The sequence below is a fragment of the Euleptes europaea genome, chromosome 8, assembly GCF_029931775.1.
Source record: "Euleptes europaea isolate rEulEur1 chromosome 8, rEulEur1.hap1, whole genome shotgun sequence".
Taxonomy (NCBI): Eukaryota; Metazoa; Chordata; class Lepidosauria; order Squamata; family Sphaerodactylidae; genus Euleptes; species Euleptes europaea.
In genome coordinates, this window is record NC_079319.1 from 24,245,445 (window position 1) to 24,268,631 (window position 23,187).

Below are 23,187 nucleotides of genomic sequence, written 5' to 3' on the forward strand. Positions count from 1 at the left end.
CTTTCCTTGAGGCAGACCAGAACTCATTCCTGCTGTGCTTCCCCCCCCCCCACCAAACATTCGATCCCCCCTCAGAAAGGTGATTAGATGCTGGAGAAGCACTCCCATAGGCACAGCAATGAGCAGCTGAGCAGTTGTTCTTTTCCTTTGGGGGCAGGAAACCCTCTTCACCATTACAGGGCCAAACTGGAAAATGAGATCCATTGACACAAACACATATTCCCCTCCCTCACACTAGCAAAACTATAAAATGCTCATTTATTTGGTTTCCTGCTCTTCTTCCAGCAAAGGCAGAGTATACAGGCTTGCTTTTTTATGGCCTAAAAGATAAATGAAATAGGGATAAGCAGACACTCACAGCTTCCATGAGTCCTTTTACAGTGGGGGACTTTAACATCAAAGCATCAAACACTTCGTCAGCCTCTTTTCTCACGTATAGCAGCACTGAAAAGGAAAAGAACCAAAACACTTAAGAGCAGATACAAAACAGTCCTACAGTTGAATGATTTCCCATTTGGTCCAAAACCTATCCCTCTTAAAACAAAAGACAAGTGAAGAAAGCCAGAAACTGTTATTAAAAACAAATCTGTTCCATGTAATGGGGACATTATAGAAGCAGGGTGAGTGTCAGTTGGTTTGGGAAAAGTACAGGTAACTGTGTGTATTTTCCCCCAGGAAGGAATACCTGCATATTGGCAGTACCTGCAGCTCATTCCTAAACACCTGCATATCTGTTATAGTTAAACGGTAGGCCTAATTTATAACAAATACGTTCACCCAATTCCCTCTTCAAGTAAAGAAATCCCATATACAAAAATAGTTACTCCTATCAAAAGTCAGCATCCTCCTTTGCAGAAACAAGTATGATCAAAAAAGTATGTCAGAGCCTTACGATATTACTTGCACACGGAAATTCCCACTCCATATGCCACTTTCATTGTAAAGCTCCAAGACCAACAAACTGTACATTCTGTGACATGTGCAACAGTGCAGTTCTTAGACTGAACATGTGGTGCACTGATTAGGTAAGTCTGGAGGCAAAGCACACAATCCACAGCTTTGCGTGATGAGCCAGTGGAGTGGAGTGGTGCAGTGTTGAATTACAATTGGGGGCATCTGGGTTTAAATCCCCGACTCAGGAAGCTCACTGGTCAACTTGGATCAGACGCAGGCCTGTTTCCTACCCATTCCACTCAGCCAAGTTTGAAGACTTCTTCTAGCTTAAGGAGACTTCCTCCTTAAACCAGCATGGTTCTGGTCTCACCTTTTGGAGCGACAGAAAACAACTCGGCACCATCCTCTATATGACAGCCCTTCAAGTACTTGAAGATGGTTATCATATCCCCCTCTCAATCTTCTCTTCAGGCTAAACATACCCAGCTCCTTCAGCCTTTCCTCATAGGACTTGGTCTCCAGACTCCTCACCATCTTTGTTGCCCTCCTCTGGACACATTCGAACTTGTCTACATCTTTCTTAAATTGCGGTGCCCAAAACTGAACACAATACTCTAGGTGAGATTTGATTACTTTAGTTGGCCCTAAATTGGTTACTCTGTCACAGCTACTTGATTTTAGTCCTGACCTAGATGGCCTGGGCTAGCCCAATCGTGTCAGATCTTGGAAACTAAGCAGGGTCATCCCTGGTTATTACTTGGATGGGAGGTTAAGGAAGGAAAGTGTTGCTATGCAGAAACAGCCATTGGCAAGCCATCTCTGTTTTTCCCTTGCCTTGAAAACCCTACAGGGTCACCATAAGTTGGCAGTGACATGATGGCACTTTCCACCACCACTTGATCTTATGTATGTTTACTTGGAAGTAAATCCTGCTGACAGCATGATTCTTTGCACATTTAGTAATTCCCACAGTATTCTATTTATGGTCCACTTTAGCAGAAATGTCCATGTATTCTGTACATTTGGTTCAGTTTAGCATGACGTTTCCTTGATAGTAGAAGTCACTGTTGAATGTTCATCCTGTGCTTTGTATTTGTAGTAAGTGAAGTATTACACATTACTTCAAGAGTGGAGAGAGAGCTCCACAAAGCCATTGGGCTGGATCCTGTGGAAGATTTCCATGGACTGTAGGGGGGGTATTTATTTTTCCCCATATCATGCCAGACCTCTGATACCCTTGTCCTCCAGGAACAACATTTCAGTGGGCACTTTGAGCCACAGCAGGAGTGTGTGTGTGGGGGGGGGGGGGCAGAAGTCACAGCAATGTTTGGCCAGAGCCAAGCAAGTAAGCCCAGGGTCTAAAATTACCTGGCTGCACCACTGGAGTTCCTTCAAGTAAACAGCAGCCTGAACCTACTCACTGTTTGCTCAAGCTACACTGTAAATAACACATTTTGAGATATGCCAATGCCCCCTCATGATTGATTTCACCTGCCTTTGTTTACACTTTTCTGTGTTTGCTCTCTTCTTTCAATTGTACTCTACGTCTTTTTCTCTGCAATTATTATTGTCCGGGAAGCATATATCAAATGACAGCTCTGTTGCTAATGAGATAATAGCAAACCTGACTCACTGTTACGTTTATGAAGAACACGGATTTGTACTTCTGAATCTCTTCAGCAGGTTAAATGGACTACTGTCACCGATAAAATCACACTAATCAGATCTGATCAATCATCCAGAATGATCTGCCCCCTAGTGTGTCCTTTAGATTGCTTCCAAGCCACGGTTGCACCACAAAGTTATAGAAAGAATACATGAAGCTGCCTTATACTGAATCAGACCCTTGGTCCATCAAAGTCAGTATTGTCTACTCAGACCGGCAGCGGCTCTCCAGGGTCTCAGGCTGAGGTCTTTCACATCACATACTTGCCTAGTCCCTTTAACTGGAGATGCCAGGGACTGAACCTGGGACCTTCTGTGTGCCAAGCAGATGCTCTACCACTGAGCCACAGCCCCTCCCCAATGTAGACAATATCGAACAATAGGCCTCCTTGTAACAGACAATCCACTAACGGCTAGCTTTGTGTATCAGCTGCTATGTGACCAAACTGAGAGTGGCAGATGATTTCACATTTTTTCTGCTATACGCTTTCCATCCCCCTTCCCCTCATTAAAACTCTTCAAGATATTCCCAGGTTCAAGACAAATCATAGTGCTCTATCCACCCTTGAAAACTATGGTTTGGGCTGGCCTTTCAAGGTCAGCACAGAATTTCAAACCATGGTTTACTCCCAGCTTGGAATCATAAGAAGAGCCCAGATAAATCACCTGGTCTAGCAATCTGTTTCTCACCAGGCCCATCCAGGTGCCCCCAGAAAGCCAACAAGGAACGCATTCTGGTTCACAGGGAAAGTGAAAACCATAGGTAGTCGGTTCAGATGCTATGATTTACCACGAAATTTCCAATTAGCTGGCCATGTCTGTAAGAGCGGAGGGTAGAGAAGGGAGTTCATGAGCCTAAGGATTCCTCAGGCTTGGCCACATATGGGCAATCAATCCATGGCTTGCTATTACATCTGAACCAAGCTAATGCTTTATCTCAAGACATTTAGACTTTGAATAAACTGTGGTATCTTCCCAGCCATAGAACCAGGAGTTAATTGACCCTTGCTCAGGCTTAAACTCTGAGCCTTGTGGTATAATAAAAGGGGGGGAAAGAGTGTCTCCCCAAAAACTAATCAGATCTCTTGGGATTTTCTGGGAAGGATTTTTTAGACCAGAGTACATGATCTACAGAAAGGTACGTTCCAGCACTTCTTGGAATGCTTCCTGATTTCTAGAACTCTGTGTCTAAGTTTGCTAAAAGGTTTCCTAGAAGCAAAGTCAAACCAAGGTCCCAGGGAAGCTGAGAGAAGCTTAGCGGCTTCCTATTTTGAAATGTGGGAACAGTGTGTTGGCATTAACACACACACCATTAACAGCTCCTCAGTGTGTGCCATATGTGATCATGAAGTTAACATTTATTCTTGACAAAATGCAAATGTGTTCATAATTACATATATTGGAGTGGGCCTTCTAACCTTTATACATGTTAAAGAAAAGTTATTGGCTATAAAAAGTCTACATCCAAAAGATTTTTAAAAAAATATTAAATGGCTAGTTTTTCCCTTCCAGCGTTTTATGCATATCCTTGTGTGTGCATACAGAGGAAACCGGATGCAACAATTTGCAGCTCTCCATCTCTCAAATATTGGGGATATTCAAGACGTCCACCACCATAAATCTTTGAAACACTCCTTTATTGTTTACTTTATCATTGGTAATTGATTATAATGGTGCTCACTGAAAAAAGTAAATACTTTTGACTGATTTTATATATTCCAAGACTGGGAATTAATAATTTTATATTTAAATGCCCTGGACCATGACATCCCACAACCATGTTTCCACACAGAACCAACTATTATTTTCTCTTTCCCCAATTACCTTCAAACCAAAGAAAAAGAGACATACTGCCTGAGAATGAACAGGTACCTCTTTTGGCTCCTTCTTCTTTTATTTGTTTCAGCGGTGGTGAGCAAAACTCCTCCTCTACTGGCCGAAATATCCTTTTTGTTAAGAGACCTCTGTTGGAGGGTAAAAAGAGACATACAAGCGTTATAATACTGAATCTAATCCAGCCTTCTGCATTATAGTAACTGAGCACTTAATACAGTCTGAGCTGTTCTGTGATTGCACTGGCCCTGGCTACTTTGAGGGCGTAACTACACAATACGCCTAACACGTGCTGTCAGTCTAAGAGACAGTACTGAGCTTGATGGACGAAAGTGTCTGATTCAGTATAAGGCAGAGTCATGTGCTCATGCGTGTGTCTGGTCATGGGTGCATGACTGGACTCACCGTCAGGGAACTCACCTTAAAAAGTGCTTGTTCAGTTGGTATTATGAGGGAATGCAGCAAGGGAGAAGAAAGGAGCTTATGATTTCCCTCCCTCCCTGCTTTTGCCAGCAGAAAGGGTGGCAACAGGTGGGGGATCACCCCTTCTCACTGGCTCCACATACCCCAGGAAGGACATGTGGAACAGAGAGAAATGGTGAAAAGGCCTGCCGCCACCCTTTCCACTGGCAAAAGCGGGGTGAGAGGGAAACCAGAAACTCCTTTTCACCCTTTGCTGCCCTCCCTCATTGAACTGAGTAAACGAGCACTTTTTAAGGTGAGTTTCCCTGATGTATGTGTGAGTGGGAGTCCAGTCGTGCACCTATGACCCAGCCAATGTTGGGCATATCATGTATCTTGGTCCCGAGAGTAAACGAACATCCAATGGACCACTGTGTTTTTTGCTTTGTCAGAATCCCTGAAGGATGGAAACAGCAACCACTCACATTCTTTCTCCTCCTTCTAGCCAAATCCCAGCTAATCTGTAAGCAGTGCCAGGCACTTTTGATGGGCCTGATCTAAAAACAACGTTACTGTTTAAATTTAAGAGTCAGTGTGTTGAACTGAATCAGTATCACTGCCCTATTGTCTGATGTACTAATGCTGTGTGTATTTCTTCTGCTCTGTACAAGCACCTCATAGACACTTGCATTGGTACAAAAACTGGCAACCTGGGAGTCTAAATTAACGTCTCCCCCCCACTCCCAGAAGGCAAGTTGTGACATTAAACTCCCAGAAGCCTGAGAAAGAGGGAGGGATTAAGCAGAAATTCCGAAAGAGGGAGCCAATGGCCTACAAAGAGCAAAATGAGCAAAAAAACGCCAATTATATATAAGTTGAAGACTTCCGTTTTCCTAGCTATGCAATTTAGGCTGCTTTGCTGCAGAGTTTTGCTATTGTTTTAAAGCATAATGTACCCAGAGCCAGTTCAAAAGCACATGTAATATTCGGTATAATAAAAATCAACTTGTTTTTAAACACAAACTTGACTAAAGTTGTGAGTGTGTTAAGTGCCAATTTATGGCAACCCATAAATTGGGGAGGGGCTGTGGCTCAATGGTAGAGCATCTGCTTGGCATGCAGACAGTCCCAGGTTCAATCCCCAGCATCTCCAGTTAAGGGACCAGGCAAGTAGGTGATGTGAAAGACCTCTGCCTGAGACCCTGGAGAGCCGCAGCTGGTATGAGTAGACAATACTGACTTTGATGGACCAAGGGTCTGATTCAGTATAAGGCAGCTTCATGTGTTCATGTGTAGAGTTTTCAAAGCAAGAGACTAACAGAGGTGGTTTGCCATTGCCTTCCTCTGCATTGTGACCCTGGTATTCCTTGGTGGTTTCCCATCAAGTACTAACCAGGGCCGACTTGCTTAGCTTCCGAGATCTGACAAGATCATGCTAGCCTGGGCCATCCGTCAGGGTGACTAAAGTTACAAAAAAGCAAAGAATCCAGCTCTACCAAGATAAAAATATTCAGCTTGAAATGGCATCAAAACGTTCCCCCCAGAGCCCTCCCGGCTGCAAAGCTTGTGAAGTCATAAAGAACTTACCCTTCTCGCTCATCGTCTGTGTTGTAGTAAATCTGTAAAAGCCAAAAAAACACACACACCAAAACAGATTTATTGTCACAATATCATGAAAAGCTGATACACAGGGGATCCAAGGAAAAAATGTAGCAATTGCATGCAGTACTCCGGTTTGGTTCTCTTTTCCTTGTCAAAAAGCATCAGCTTGTTAGACCCAGAATAAACATGTCCTGCTCATCATTCTAAAGGGACTTGCACAGAAAAAGTCCTGAATGGGCTGTATCCTTTAACAGAGCCCCAAGTAAACTGTATGGAATTATCTCAATAAAAACTAGGCCTGCTTGGACCTGATAAAACCAGTGAGCTTCAAGCCACCCAGTTCTGTGTTGAAGTGTGGCCCACATGTTAGAGAGATTGTCCATGGTCACATGATTGTAACAGTTACCCACATTCTACTCTTTACAGTTACATACACTGGCCACTTCTACAAACGGAAGGATTTCTGCCCACACACTGCAACTGTCTTGCCCCTTCCCTCCTGCTGCAGCCTGAAATGCCCCCCATGCTGCTCCTGGGGAGACAGGGGACTCTCAGAACAGCAACTGGGGGGGGGGGCTTTGGGCTGCAGTGAGAGGGAGAAAGCAAAAAGGCCACATGCGGAAATCCTTCTGTGGAGATGTTCTGGTGGAGGCAAACCAATATTTCTTAGCTAATGCATTATTCTGGCTGAAAGGAGTTGCAGTGCAAATGAACGTCACATTTCCCATCAGAAGAGGTCAGCGGGTGGGGGGTAGGAGGAGAAACAGTGTTGAGTCTCTCCTGTGCTGAGAAAATAATTTTAGGTGACAGCTATTATCAGAATGTCAAAGGTACTAACTTTCTTCTAAACGATGGCTGATTAAAAGAAATTATGGTAAACTCCTACCCCTTGTCACTTGAAGTTTCATTACTCTGAACAATCTAGTCAAAGTCTGATAATTCTGCTCATCGTTGCGACTGTCTTAATATTATTTAGCTTAATTATGTTCTCATCACACTCTGAGGCAGATAGAAGGGAACGTGCAAAGACAAAGGAAATAAAACTGCGGAAGTGAAATGCTGTTCTCTCTAGGGAAGATGTCAAACATGGTCCAAACAGCTCAACATCAATGCCAACTATTGCTGTTCACTAGTCTCTCTTGCTAGACGCACTGATCCAATCTAATATTGTCCAGCAGGAAACGTGGGTGGAAAAGGTAGAGTCATCGGGGTGGATCCAGACTAAACTAGCCGTCTCCACTCATTTCCCCTCCCCACTACAGTCCTCCTTCATGTCAGGGGTCCTCTCTCCCCTAGGAGCAGCACTTGTTGGAGATCAGCGGGCTGAAGTAGGAGGCAGGAAATTTCCATTCTCCCCACGGGGAAATTTGGTCCGGATCCAACCCTTTGCTATCTCAGCCACATAGTTGCCAGGGGCCAGGTGATGACTGAACACAGCACAGAATTGCTTCTGCACCTACGTTTCTGCTAACCATATTTAGCTCAAACTTCATGTTGAAAACAATGGTTAGAAATGGAGTTGCACACTGATTATTTCTGAAAATGAAGTGGGTGGAGTTGAGTAGGGGAGGGGATGAGAAGAGATGGGATATGAAGGTATAGGTATGTGCAACACTCCTGACCGGGCAGTGTAACATCTGCGTGGGACCACTGAATTGAGAACCTTGTTTACTGGTCTGCAACAACTGTGATATTCCTCTAGATTTTTCTTACTTTAAGCCACCTTTTGAGAAAATGAAAAAGTGCCATCCTATGAACAAAGTCAAAAATCACTAAGTGCTTCTGTGCACGCTTCTGGCTCATTAAGAATTCTTCTATATGAACAAAGTTTCGTTATGGTTCACTGTTATGGTTCTTAATGAACATCTGTCCATTCAGACTAATGTGAAGTCACAGAAGAATTTCCCAAATTCTCCTTGTTCTCTGGTTTCAAGAAAGGAAAATAGTCCTTCGCTTTATTTTAATGACATTTTCACAAAGAAATAGTTTCAAAATAGGGAGGACATTTAACTTCTGATTCTTAACAGTGTAAATAGGCAGTTAAAACTTGTTGCATATTGTTCTAACTCTTTGTCCTTCGTTATACTGAACAAATGCAGTTGTTCACTGCAACTCTTCATTCATTTCAACACTGCTTGATTCACCCAATGAAACCAACAATGCTTTGCTTCGGCTGGTTATGCTGATCCTCCTCTGAACTTCCTATGACGTATCAGGGCTGCAGATGCAAAGAGTTACCCTCCTCCAGAAGCGTCTACCAAAAAAGCCTGCAAGGATTTTATATATCACCTCATCATGCCAGTGATAAGAATCAGGCACCTGGGCTTTTAGCCGCTTCCTACCTGCCCGGTCCTTTGGAGATTCCCGAAGTGAACATCCGGTATGAAAAGAACAGGCTGGGAGTCCAGGTCAGTCATCGTTTTGAAGAAGGTGATGTCGCTCTTCTTCTGGAGAGGGACCGCAGCCAGTTTCCCTTCAGCTGTTCATGGGAATAAGAGGGCAAAATGAACAATCAGCAATAATAAACAGAGCTGAACGCAAAAGAGAATGGAGTTGGGGGGACGACTCTTCCTTACCATTGCTACACGGAGGTTGCGATAGCTGGCCTTTCACTTTCTTCCTATTTTGCTTCCTCTCTTCATCTCGAATCTTCCTCTCCGCACCCTGTCATGAGAAGGAGATCTTATGGCAAGTGCAGCTACTATGCATGGAACCGGGAGGAGAGTCCCACAGCTGCCCAATCAGGAACATGGCACGGGCTTGCACACTCATTCCCACTTCTTCTCATCCCCTCCGCACACAACTCCCCCTCAGTTTGTACATTCCATGAGATTAGCCTTGGCGCTTCTAGGTTCCAAACCTTTTATTTCTATTCCCATCTTCTCCACATTTACTTGCAAAACCTGTCAAGAAATGCAAGTCATGGCATATCAGAAACTGAAAGCTCAGGAACACATTGCATCCTGGGAGACTGCCTTGAGCTGGTTAGAACAGGTGTTAACCATGGCTGATGAAATAAGGTGAAATAGGAGCAATGACTAAGCAATGACTCAGTGTAAGCTGATAGGTTCCTGAAGCCTGTGAAATGTATAAATGTCTATTACCCTGTGACTGGATGTGGGGAGATTTTGGTGGAAGTCGAGAGTGTTGGAGATTGTTTATTTACAGTGCACAGATTATTTACAGCAAACACTGGCTTTTTGTAGCTTGGCATTTCTGGATTGTATCCTGAGGACTCTAATCTAATCCGCTAGCTCCTCGCGACAAAACTATGGGATGAATCAACTGCCAACAACAGAAAGGTGAAAGTAGACCACGGAACGCCACTAGCTATTAGAGTCAAACTTGACATGATGTTTTCTGCATAGATGCATGATGACGCCTCATTTGGCATACTGTGTGAAGTTCTAATCACTGTACCTCGAACAGGATACTGAAGAGCTGGAAAAAGTACGGAATAGAAAGAGAGCAACCAAAATGATAAATGGGTTGGAGCAGCTTTCCTATGAGGAAAGGAGAACATGTCTGGAACTTTTCAGTTTAGAAAAAGGGGGGGATGATAGTGGTTTATAAAATTACACATGGATAGGGAGAACTTTTTCTCCCTCTCTCATAGTATTAGCACTTGAGGGCACCAGATGAAGATTATGGGCAATAGATTCGGGACAGACAAAAAGAAGTACTTCTTTACTCTGTGCGTAATTAAATTGTGGCATTCACCGCCAGTGGATTAGTGATGGCCAAAAGCATGGATGATTTTATAACAAGATCAGACAGATTCATGCTGGATAGGTCCATTCATGGCTACTAGCCATGGTGACTAATGGGAACCTCCAATTTCAGAGGCACCAAACCTCTGAATTAACAGGAAGACTGTCAGGGCAAGGCCTTGGCCTCTATGCCTGGCTGTTAGACCTCCAGAGGACCTGGCTGGCCATCGTGTGAAACCCGGTGCTGGACTAGATGGACCACTGGTCTAATGAAGCAGGGCTCTTCTTATGCACTAGCAGTACATCAACTCCTGCAAAGCTGTCCTGTCGATGCAACCTCAGATGACACTGGAGGCAGAGTGATTTTGAAAACTGAGAGCTGATTACACAAACAATTTGTTCTTGGTGAAAACTCCATGGCAAAACCTACATAAAGTGTTTGTGTGTATAAGGTGCCGTCAAGTCACATCTGACTTATGGTGACCCTGTAGGGTTTTCTAGGCAAAAGACGTTGGGAGGTGGTTAGTGGTTGCCTGCCTCTGCATCCCACCCCTGAAAATCCTTGGAGGTCTCCCATCCAAATACTAACCAAAGCCGATCCTGCTTAGCTTTTGAGATCTGACGTACTGACATGTAAATTCTTATCTGGATCCTTTGTAACTTGGGGGTCGTGACAACTCTCTCTAGTTGCTAGTCACGGTAAGTGTATGAGGAGCCAAACATTTGCATGGATAAAGATCTTGCTTATTGGGAGTAATACGATGCCTGAGAATGCCAGCTTTTACTTTTTATCTTCAGATGCAGAAGACTGCAAACCAGCTTTAAGGCTAGTGCAAGCTGGAAATCAAAGCAAAACAAAATGAGGAACATCTGATCATTCTGATGTCCTTGGTTGCAGCTTAAAAGTTCTAGCCAAAATCAGGCTCATTTGTTAATGTGAAGATGGGAGAACAATCTCATCAAATTACTGCTGAATGTGGACCATAAGACCATTTTGTTTTGCTGTAAGTAAGGTCTTTGCCATAAACAGTAACATATGGCGACCCTATGAATTGAAGACCTTCAAAACGTCCTATCATTAACAGACTTGCTCAGGTCTTGTAAACTGAAGGCCATGGCTTCCTTTATTGAGTCAATTAGAGTTGCCAGGTCCCTCTTCGCCACCAGTGGAAGGTTTTTGGGGTGGAGCCTGAGGAGGGCAGGGTTTGGGGAGGGGACTTCAATGCCATAGAGTCCAATTGCCAAAGCGCCCATTTTCTCCAGGTGAACTGATCTCTATCAACTGGAGATGAGTTGCAATAGCAGGAGATCTCCAGCTAGTACCTGGAGGTTGGCAACCCTAGAGTCAAACCATCCCATATTGGGTTTTCTTCTTTTCCTAATAGTAAGAGTTTTACAGTACAGTCCTATGCAGCATTAATTCCAGGAACAAACTAGAGTAACTCAGCACAGGATTATAGTTAGTTACTCATAACACTGCAGAATCAGACCTGAAATGTTCTCCCAGTTTCATACAAAAGCCTCTATTAAACATATTTCTGTCAGGTAATCCTCCTGTCTTGCAGTTTGCTCTAATATTTAAAAGCTGGAGAGCAGCAAGTGAACAAGTATGCTGTCCTTCTTGATTAAGTATTGTTGTATTGTTCCTTAACACGGGTAGAAAGTGGAGCATAAATTCATGGGAAGTCATGCGTGATCTGAAGATTTTACGGATTTAAGATGCTAATAACAGGGGGTCACTGTGTGGATCTGCAGAACAGAGTTTCTTTCGTGCTGTGTGGCTGAACCTTTGAATGTTAATATCGGTCACGGTCTGCTAGTCATCTGAGCATTATCTTAATCATTTCAGTCCCCAGCATGGTAATGCTGAAAACCATTTTTGCAGGATGCTCATAAGCACAACACGCTGGTCACAGTGGTTACTTTTTAAATAAAAACTATCACCTGGTATTGCTATGCATCCAGACTCGGCTGAGAGGCTATTATTTATATTGACAGCGCAGTCCAACACAGAGCTACTGCGTTCTGAGCCAGCTGAAATCAAAGAGTGAAGGAACTTGGCATAGGACTGCCCTGAGAGTACGTCAAATACCTGGTTTATTTGCTTTCAGAGGGTACAAACAGGATCTAGACGTCTTGGCCTTGTGACCAGCCTGGTGTCTGCCGTTATATCCTATCCATTCTACTCAATGACACCCGCCCAACAAGGCCTTATTTTTATCACTGCTATTATGATTTTTGCTACTGGCATTTTAAAAGGGATGAATTATGAACTTGGCCGGGAGGGCAAGAAGACAGGGGTTGTTCCGCCAGGCCTACGGCTGAGGACAGCAACGGTGTCCATCATAGCTGGCCTTCCTTCCCCTTCTCCTCATTTTCCATCTTATAGAGTTTTTATTGGGGACTCTGATTGCTTCTATGATCATCTATAAGCACCAACTGATTTTACTATTAAAATTTTTATTGCACATATCTGAACTGGACTTAATCTATATTGTTGTATATGTATTGTGTTTTAGTTATTGTTATCCATTCTGAACCCGGATTCAGCCGAGATAGAGAGCGGGGTACAAGTCTAATAATAAATAAATAAATAAATACGAGCAACCAGGATAAGCCTGGTAAATAGTCTTACGCAGAATTTCACCCTCCTACACCCAGTGACTTCAACAGACTTAGAAGGGCATAACTCTGCTTAAGCTTGCCCTTAAGGGCTTTATCTCTACTGCTACAATGTGAAAGAAGCCTGTAGTCTGAGACCCTGGAGAGATGCTGCCAGTCAGAGTAGACAGTACTGACCTTGACAGACCAATGCTCTAACTCATCAGAAGGCTACTGCTGTAGACCATGTGAAATGGCGGCCACATGGAAATATGAATAATGGTGCTGCCCAGCACAAAATGGCCACAGTGACTAAGGAAAGGCCAAAGAAACTGGGGTAAGAATATCAAAGAACTCAGTAGGATAAAAACAGCTGGAGTAAAATGAGTTCCCAAATGTGTTTGGTAAGCCAGTCCTGATAGAAAGTCTAGTACACAACTAAGGTAGCTTGGTACAAATTCAGGGAGAAAAACCACACCTGTGGAGCACCTTAAATGACTGAGTAAGGTAAAGGTAGTCCCCTGTGCAAGCATCGGGTCATTACTGACTCATGGGGTGACATCACATCCCGAGGTTTACTAGACAGACTTTGTTTACGGGGTGGTTTGCCATTGCCTTCCCCAGTCGTCTATACTTTACCCCCAGCAAGCTGGATATTCATTTTACCAACCTCGGAAGGATGGAAGGCTGAGTCAACCTTGAGCCGGCTACCTGAAACCAACTTCCGTCGAGATCGAACTCAGGTTGTGAGCAGAGCTTTTGACTGCAGTACTGCAGTTTACCACTCTGCTCCACAAAGCTCCTCCTAAATGACTGAGTACACGTGACATTATTCACATGTAGCATTCCCATTTTATTTTATCTAAAGCAGCCTCTCAGGCTACAGTCTTCAATGGAAGGTAGATGTGCAGGGAAAGGCCATCTTAACCTTTTTTTCTCTGCCAGTTTTCACTCACCAGCTTGAATTGCATTGGCGGGAGTGGGAAGAGAAATAGATACGTATATCTTTCACTCACAAAGGTAAAATGAGCTTGGGGAGAATGATCTGGAGAAGCCAGAGCAGTGTAGTAGTCAAGAGTGTTGGACTAGGATTTGGAATATCTGGGCTCAATATCTCTACTCAGCCATGAAGTTCACCAGTTGGCTTTGGGCCCACTCACAGGCAAATCTACCTCATGGAATTGTTGAAGGGATAAAATGGAGGAGATGAGAACCATCCTAGGAGAACAGGCAGCATAAAAATGTGACTGATGCAGGAGAAACCAGCAGAAAGAGAAAAGGCTGAGGTGAGGTAGCAGCATATCTAGTCTGAGGGTCAGTGATGCTGAGGCTGATGGCTGTGTGTCTCGTCCTGGGCCAACTACATCAGTACCAAGCAGGGAAAGAGGAGGCCACAACGGGAACGCAGAGGCTATATCTTGAACTCTACGTTGCTTTTTTCAAAAATAGCTCTTGTGACACACATTGCCCACACAGAGTAGCTTGTGCTACAATATTTAGTGCTTATTTCAATTCACTGACCTGTTGTCCAGGTTCAAAATTAAACTCCTCAGCATTCTGTCAGAGACTCGCATGCTCCCTGTACCTCTGGCCCTTGTCGAGGACAGCCGCCCATTCCTTGGACTGGGGACCACTAGCAGATTGTTATTCATAGAGAGTAGAGATCTCTGGGGGGCATACCAGGAGAGGCGGTCCCATAGGTATAAAGGTCCCAGACCATGTAAGGCTTTAAAGGACCAGCACCTTGTACATTTGCTCTGAGCTTGCTAGTATATGTCTGCGTACCTTTCATGAGTCTGAGGGCCTGTACTGACACCAGGAACAGAACACTTTGAGTTTTTAAATGCTCTCTGCTCCATTTGTCAACAGGGTAGGGAGTGGAGGATTACTGTATTATGAGATGAAATGCTGGAGTTGCTTTGAAGAATACTGCATATCTACTATTTTAGAAAGAACGATCTAAGTGATAAAACGACTCCCCCCCACACACACATCACTAATTCTAGCCTGCTCCCTGAAATAAATTCACATTAAATTGACTGGGTATTCTGGCAGTAGTTTCCTTGACAACCTATTTAATGCTATTTAAGGCATGAAAAAAAGTTTCTATCATATTATGATAATAAGGAATAAATGTTCTTTGGAGGGTGAGAGGGCATGAGGGTGGTTAGATGTTAACTCCCCGAGGAAGCAGATCTCAGGGTCTGCCAAGTACCTGCCTAATGTGGCAGAATCACTGACATCCACAGAGTCAAGCGTGGCAGCACCTATTTTGCAAACAGATGATGTGCTTGTTTTAAAAACCGTCTCCACGGTTCTCATATACACCGATGGGTATTTCACAAACACATACATGCTTCTTCCTTCCGACTGAAGGTCATCTTATTTGACAAAACAGACCTGATTCTCATGCTACACCACTAGATGGTGCAAACAGTCTTCGGAGGTGCAAGAGGTGGGGTCAGAGTGCGCCACCAGCCCGGCATGAGCCCTCATTCTCCTCTGATGCCTCCCACCTGGAATCCAGGTTGATGTAATTCAATTGCCTTTAGCAAGTCTGCCTGGAGCCTCAAGCCTTCAAGACTTTTGTTTCTCAGCAGCCAGCTACTGGTTCCAGGGCTTCAACCAACCCATTCATCTGTCAGTGCAGCCTTGACTTATGTAGCCTGGACACTTCTCACACTGCAGCCAACCAACCAGTTCAGGGTACTGATGCATTTTGCATAAGGATCTTTCCTTTGCTTCAAGAGTCCCAGCTGAGAAATGCATAAGGACTAGGGTTGCCAACCTCCAGTTGGTGGCTGGAGATCTCCTGCTATTACAACTGATCTCCAGCCAACAGAGATTACAACAGCTATTACAACTGATCTCCAGCCAACCTGGAGAAAATGGCCGCTTTGGCAATTGGACTCTATGGCATTGAAGTCCTCCCTTCCCCAAACCCTGCCCTCCTCAGGCTCCGCCCCAAAAACCTCCCGCCAGTGGCAAAGAGGGACCTGGCAACCCTAATAAAGGCAGGGGCCAGTTCAATCTGTAGCTTGGAAATACTGTAGAATTAAGAGCAAACAAATCCATACAGGTGCCCCTTACTGTTCACGCAACATAATGCATGTCCTACGCATGTATCTCTAGGGATGTGATGCCCACAATTTTTGTTTGGTTCTAATTAAAAGTTATTTGCTCTTCTCTAATGATAAAACTGGTGCTCCACTGGAATCCTTGCTCTCCTACACAACAAGCTTTGCAAACTACAAGGCCCCCACTGGTACAGGCAAGGAAATATAGGATATACTAGGACAGGGGTCTGCAAACTGCATGCAGCTCTTTGGCCCGTTGAGTGTGGCTCTCCGAACTTGGTTGGAGCACCTGCTCTCGTGCCCACTCGCGCCGGCAGCCGGGCTGCGGAGCCGGCGCGCCTGAGAAAGAGAGAGCAAGCGCGAGAGAGCAGATGAGCGGACGTGCTGTCTCTCCCCCACCCCCGCCATGGAGAATGGCCAGGTCCCCCTTTCCCTTGTCCTCAATGGTTGGGAGGCTAAAGCCTCCCCTCCCCTCTAGCCGCGCGATTGCTGGGTGGGCAGCTTGGCGGTTCCTGCCCCCCCCCCCGCCTATCAGCTGTTGGGCAGGGTGGGCTTCCTTTGGTAGACCTGGCCTCCGGCTGAGTCCCATTGGGAGGCCGCGTCTACCCACTGGCTTTCTTGGCGGTAGACCTGGTCTCCGAGGAGGGGAAAAAGTCTCCCTTCAGAGGCCAGGTCTACCAATTGGCTTCTATGGGCCTCCGGAGGCCAGGTCTACTGCCAAGAAAGCCAATGGGTAGACCTGGCCTCCCAATGGGACTCAGCCGGAGGCCAGGTCTACCAATAGGCTTTTATGGCGGTAGACCAGGCCTCCAGACGAGGACTCCAGACGGGGAGGGGGAAATGGCAGGGACTTACAATTTAATTTTTATCAATAAATAAGATCACTATTATGTATGATATCAAGTTTTATTCAGTGTACCTATAGTTTAATTAAGACTTAAAACTTTAATTAAAGTTTATTAAGTTAATAAACAGTGTACCTACCCATACAGTTTAAGTTTAAGAAATTTGGCTCTCAAAAGAAATCTCAATCGTTGTACTGCTGTTTGGCTCTTTTGACTAATGAGTTTGCCGACCCCTGTACTAGGATAAATGCAATATGAATTCACATCTGTTGAATGTCTGGTCTTCTCAGTTTAAAAAAGAGCTGGGGACTCTCAGGACTAGAGGTACTTTGGATAATGACTGGGCATACATGGGGCTGATTCACATGATACAAAGACCTCATGGTCAGTACAAGGACTTTGTATCACACGTGCGGTGGGAACTGCGTGCTCCCACCCCAGCATATGGGGGACATATTCTGATAGTGATATGCATGGAGAAGTTGCCAAGTCCCAGGTGGTGGCGGGCAAACCCCCGCCAATCCACCTGGCTGCCCGCTGACCAGGTGAGGGTCGGCAGGCAATCTGTGCAGCCGGTGACACGTCACTTCCGGTTCACATCCAGAAGTGCTGCATTGCAAAGGGCCGGTTTCCACTCAAACTCCCAGTAAAGGCCTGTAGTGATGCAGCACTTCTGGGTGTAAAATGCATCACAAGGGGCCATTTTACACTCAAACTGGGAGTGAGTGGAAAATGCCCCCTTGTGATGCGTTTTACACCCGAAAATGCAGCATCACAACAGGCCTTTACCACTCAAACTGGGAGTTTGAGTGGAAACCGGCCCTTTGCAATGCAGCACTTCTGGGTGTAAACCGGAACTGATGGAAGAACCTCTGGGCGCACGCGACCCCCCCCCCCTCACCTCCACTCTAAAAACCTCCTGCCAAAGAAGAAGAGGGACCTGGTAAGCCTAGGCTTCAGCCTTTTCTCCCCATGCCATGTTTGTGAACTGAAATAACCCCGGAAGCCGCTGGGAAATTTATGTATAATAATGGCTACACTAAGTTTCCTAAACCAGAAAATATCAGCTCCTCAGGGCTTTTTCAGTTCGCAGAAATAGAGGGGAGTGGAGTCTGATGCCCCCTGAAGTCCATACAGGAATATGGCCCCCATGTGCCTAGGAACTGTGGAACTCCCCGTGCACATGTGATACAAAGTCTTTGTGGAGGCTACAAGGAGCCATACCGCTGTTGTACTGTGTACCTCTTGCAGCCTATGCCTAAACATGTTTACTCAGAGGCGAGTTGCACTGAGTCCACAGAGACTCACTTCCAAGAGACTTATGGAGCTGCTTTATACTGAGTCTGACTACTGGTCCGCCCACCTCAGTCTTGCCTACTCTTACTGGTAGCAGCTCTCTAGCATCTCAGGCAGAGAAAGGTCTTTCCCAGCGTCTGTTTCCTGAGATCCTTTTAAGTGGAGATGCCAAGGATGGGACCTGGGACCTTCTCCACACCAAGCATGGTACTGTTTAATTTTCAAAGCAGTAAATACTAGAACATGCTCTTTCTCATGGCAAAGCCTGTCAATCTAGGCACTACTATAATCTCCGAGAAACTGAATCCCAGGGCAGACAGAAATGAACTCTGGATCGGTGTTCATCACTGTTAATGCTCGGGGACCAGCAAATATTCGACCTAAAAATTACCATTACCTTTCCTTTCCTTTATCCCTTAGAAGCTCCTTGATCCATTGATCTTGAGCAGCATATATCTAACGTTTGAGGGATATAAGGACTGAAACAAATCTTGCCACTGACAATGTAGCCTTGGGATCCCTGTCACTTAGTTGAAAAGGCATTATGTCAGACACAGAGGCATTAGATTTATATGTTAAAAGGGGAGATATATAATGTGATAGAAGTTCCACATAAAAGCAGCAAACTTACCATTACAGCACTCAAGATTCATGACTGGTGGCCTACTGACTGCATGCTTCAGAAATTCTTGTTATAAATGATATTTTACAGCAATGTTCTTTTAAGCAATGTTTCCCACAAAGGCTTTCTGCCTTGGTCCCTAGTGGACAGCATGAGCTACAGGTATAAATAATGATGGGCCACAAAACACATTTCAGGTAAAAATAATCCCTGACCGCTGGCTGCCTCCAGGCCAACATGAGCCATCCAGGCTTGATAAGGGTAACATTTTAACTACCTTTGTGCTTCCCCCACCTCCTACTTTTAAGATGGCTTTGATTAGATGTGTCAACACTCATTTCCTGCTCCCCAGCCACGAAATGAGAAGTATCAATTAAGCAGAGAGATAGTCAAAGCCACAAATATGTATAATTTCAAAGGTTCAGCTCCTTGTCTTCTATAGGTCACTCTTGACAAAGCCCATGCTCGAAGATATTCGCCCCCCTTCCACTCATTACTTCTCAAAAAATGGCAAACGGGGAAAAAAGCAAGCAGCGTGTACTCATTCCTTTGATATTTACTGAGCTTTGAAAAGGTTCCTGTATCTTCAGATCTCTGCAAATATTTGACCTAAAAATTACCATTACAGCACTCAAGATTCATGATTTGCAACATTTTTATTTTTAAAAATGGGTTGCTGATCATTGATAATTTTTGTCTCCACAGCTTCCTAATCTGTTTGGTTGACCCACAGAAAAGGCACACCCTAGATGCTGTATTTTTTTAAAAAATGGGCTGTTAACCACAGCTGGTATTTCTTTTCTTTTTTTAATCCCCTAATCTGTTTAGTTGCCTCTAAGCAAAGGGATCCCCTAAAAATGAAGTGGGCAGATCAAAGGGGGAAATTCTGAGATTCCCAAACCTTTCTCTTCCACTGCTCTAGCATTTGTCCCTGGTCCCCACAATTGCATTTCAGCACCTTACAGTTACTTAGCAACCAGAAAACGACAGCTTCCTTTTCTTATAAGCACAGTAAAAGGGCTGAATGGGAAGAAGAAGAAGAAAAAGAGTTGGTTTTTATATGCCGACTTTCTCTACCACTTAAGGAAGAATCAAACCGGCTTACAATCACCTTCCCTTCTTCTCCCACAACAAACACCCTGTGAGGTAGGCAGAGTTGAGAGAGTGTGACTAGCCCAATGTCACCCAGCTGGCTTCTTGTGTAGGAGTGGGGAAACAAATCCAGTTCACCAGATTAGCCTCCGCCACTCATGTGTAGGAGTGGGGAATCAAACTCAGTTCTCCAGATCAGAGTCCACCGCTTCAAACCACTGCTCTTAACCACTACACCACGCTGGCCCTCAGAGGTGGCATCTGATAGTATTGTGGCTTTTGCAAGTTCCTATGGCTAGAACATCCCTTCCAATTAAGCTATTTCAAAGCTGGGCTTCAGACTGTCAGCCCTCCTTGGAAAATACAAAAAACAGAGCTGCACTGGCAGGTTGGTTTGACATAATGGAAATACCAGATGTCTTGAAATACTTAAAATATAATTTAAATTCTACACAATATTTTAAATTCATGTTCTCCTGTCTCTGAAGAAATGTTAAAGGAAATATACACCATAAAATAACCCTATTGCATGACTTGTGTTATTTAAGAGAAGATGCATCATTTTTGTCTTTTGGTTTTATCCAGTGGGAGTCAGACCATCATGTATAACTAACAGCTCAAAAACCAACAAGCCTACTGCAAAATGTTCAGAAATGTTTCACTTGTAAAAATAAAAAAAACTTCAGTAAAAGCTGTCTTTTAAGATCTTCTACAATGTCACCAATTTGGGAAATAGACCATTGTGAAATTCTGTTTCTAAACTGGTTGGAACTGATGGGTTGGATCCATGCAACTATTTCACTCAATCTCACTTAATTACTCCATACCCCATCCCACATGCAGGTCCCATGATCCACAGCATAGCTTTTTGGTGATCAAAGGAGACCCCTTTCTCACCAGCAAAAAAATCTGAGGGGATCCAACAATGGACCTTACAATGATAAAAAAAAAATAATATCTTTCTGAACTGGAATGACACTTTTTAAAATGGCTCCAATTATAACCTGAACAAACCAACATTTCTGAATACGTAGTGCAAGACATGGACCTCCACAATTATGAATTACATGGCAGTAGATGTCATATGTAAAGAGCAACGCTTCCCTCTTTCCCCGCACGATTCCTGAAATTCCTGTCATAACATTTAACCAAACATGGAAGTGTAAAGAATCATCACAATCACCAAAAGATACTGCCTCCATTCTCTTGTACCTCTCTTTCTTTTCTTGTATAGCGGTCCTCTCCATCTTGCTTCCTTCAGTCCTCAGGAACCAATCCCTCTTCGAATCCTTGATCTCCTTTTTATTATTAGTGGAAGCTTCCTGTCAAGATTCACTGTTCCCTAATATCTGGGCAGCATCCTTCCTCTTAATCTTAACAGATTAACACCGACTGGTTCTCTTGGACTTTTCCTGAAATCTTTTTTTACTTCCCACTCCCTTTGCCCCTCTATTTCATGTCCTTTTAAGCCTTAGCCCAGGATTCTCTTGTTTTGATTTTATTGCTGTGTCCAGTACACAAGCTCTTTAGTTCTTAACGAATTAGTTAACATCATCACTTACCTTGTCACAGAAAACCTTGATCTGGCAGAAGGCACGGTGGATGGGCTTGTTACTGCGGTTGTTGTAGCTGTAGGTGTCAATCTGGATCATCAAAGGAAGTCCCTTCACTCCTTTTTGAGAAGAGAAGTCTGTGCTCAGGCAGTTCACAGTGATGAAAATCTGATTAAGAAAGAAAGAAGTTAGAATTGGGCACTGCTACAGACATGGCTTTTCCCTTGCAAATAACATTTTGAGAAGTTCAACCTTTAATGAATATTTATACATTCAGCTCTGGAACCCCTGGAGAAATTCATCTCTGTGAAATGTGAAGAAGTATAAGTTACCTAATTAATCTTTTTTTTTTCATTTTAGAGTTTTACATCAATGTAAATCAATCTGACAAAACCACCACTGCTCATAAACATAAAGGTCCCCTGTGCAAGCACTGGGTCATTCCTGACCCATGGGGTGACGTCACATCCCGACGTTTCCTAGGCAGACTTTGTTTACAGGGTGGTTTGCCAGTGCCTTCCCCAGTCGTCTTCCCTTTACCCCCAGCAAGCTGGGTACTCATTTTTCCGACCTCGGAAGGATGGAAGGCTGAGTCAACCTTGAGCCGGCCACCTGAAACCGACTTCCGTCGGGATCGAACTCAGGACATGAGCAGAGCTTGGACTGCAGTACTGCAGCTTACCACTCTGCGCCACAGGGATCTAAACCACTGCTCATCCACTTAGGTAATCTGACTGCTACTACCTGATGCATCACAATCAATAAAGAATTTACTAGACACATGGCCAAAAACTGGCTAGTTGGTTCAACATGTAAAGTTCAGCTTTCCTCCCTTTTTCTCAACCAACGATGTCCCCCAAATCAGTCCACAACTAGCCACATTCCTTTTCTATGCAATCCTTGAAAGTACAATATAGTAATATTTCTAATAGCTATTGTCTTTATAAATAAATATAGACAATATAAATACAAATAAATAAAGATGATATAAAGATGATAGATATTACAAATATTATTAGCATAATAATGCTATAATAATAAGAACTCCCCCCCTGAGTTAGTAAGACAGAATCCTAACAAACTCCTGAATGCTCATCTGAATGCTGTGACAAAATAAACACATATTAGTAAATTCTAGTAAATTATTTCTTAACATAGAACATTTACATGCTGCCTCCCCAGAGGACTACTCTAGGCTGCTCATGAAGTAAAACACGATAAAATAATGAAGCATAAAAAATAATTAAAATTAACAAACCATTAAAAAACTCAGCAGTTAAAAACCCAGCTATAAAAAAGTAGAATCATCATATGGCTCTGCAGTTATGTAATTGTTACAGTACTAATATAAATATTGTTGATGTACAAATATTTAAATATAAAACACAGACAAGACAGGAATCAAATAATATTAAGAATATAATTAATTAATACTAACCTAAGATGCACATAAAACATAATGCAATTAACCATTCCTGTCAGCAGCTAGAATATAAAATGTCTATCCTACTATCTCAGCAAACAATTCTAGTCCTTCCTCCAGCCTAAGGAGTCTTTCTTCCGTTAGAGGAAAACCCACCTAAGTTGGAGGAAAGTTCCTTAGCTGAAGGATGGCTCCTTGAAGGATGGTTGGATCCACCCCAGTATTTCCATGGAAGCCATAACTGCAGTCACATCAATTTGCTCCATCCCGTTGACATCCCAGAAAAGAGCAATAATAGCATGATTTAACTTGGAGAGTTTAGCAGTTTCATCTGATTACAAAATTTAATATTATGGCCCAGTATTTTATGGTGGAGCTTTGTTTGCTCAGTTACGCTAATGGCACAGCAGCCTTTCTGTACTTGATGGTATCACAGTGTGGTACTTACAATAAAACACAGTTGAACTTTAACTGGTATAAGAGGAGAGCGGTTGGAAGAATTCTACTTTAACCTGATTTGGAAACTGATACCACTTCCTGTTTTAACAGGCAGAAAAACCTATCCCTCCTCA

General features: G+C 43.7%; 1 protein-coding gene across 2 annotated transcripts in view; it reads right to left on the reverse strand.

Moving 5' to 3' along the window:
- GRHL2 (grainyhead like transcription factor 2) overlaps positions 1-23,187 on the reverse strand; it is a 94,037-nt gene that overhangs the window by 12,563 nt on the left and 58,287 nt on the right. For both annotated transcript variants that reach the window (XM_056854277.1, XM_056854276.1), the window contains exons 9-14: positions 21,202-21,360; positions 8,973-9,060; positions 8,739-8,875; positions 6,382-6,413; positions 4,432-4,523; positions 359-444 (exon numbers count right to left, since the gene is read on the reverse strand). In XM_056854277.1, coding sequence (XP_056710255.1) covers positions 359-444; positions 4,432-4,523; positions 6,382-6,413; positions 8,739-8,875; positions 8,973-9,060; positions 21,202-21,360 — 594 coding nt within the window. The remainder of the gene's footprint in view (positions 1-358; positions 445-4,431; positions 4,524-6,381; positions 6,414-8,738; positions 8,876-8,972; positions 9,061-21,201; positions 21,361-23,187) is intronic.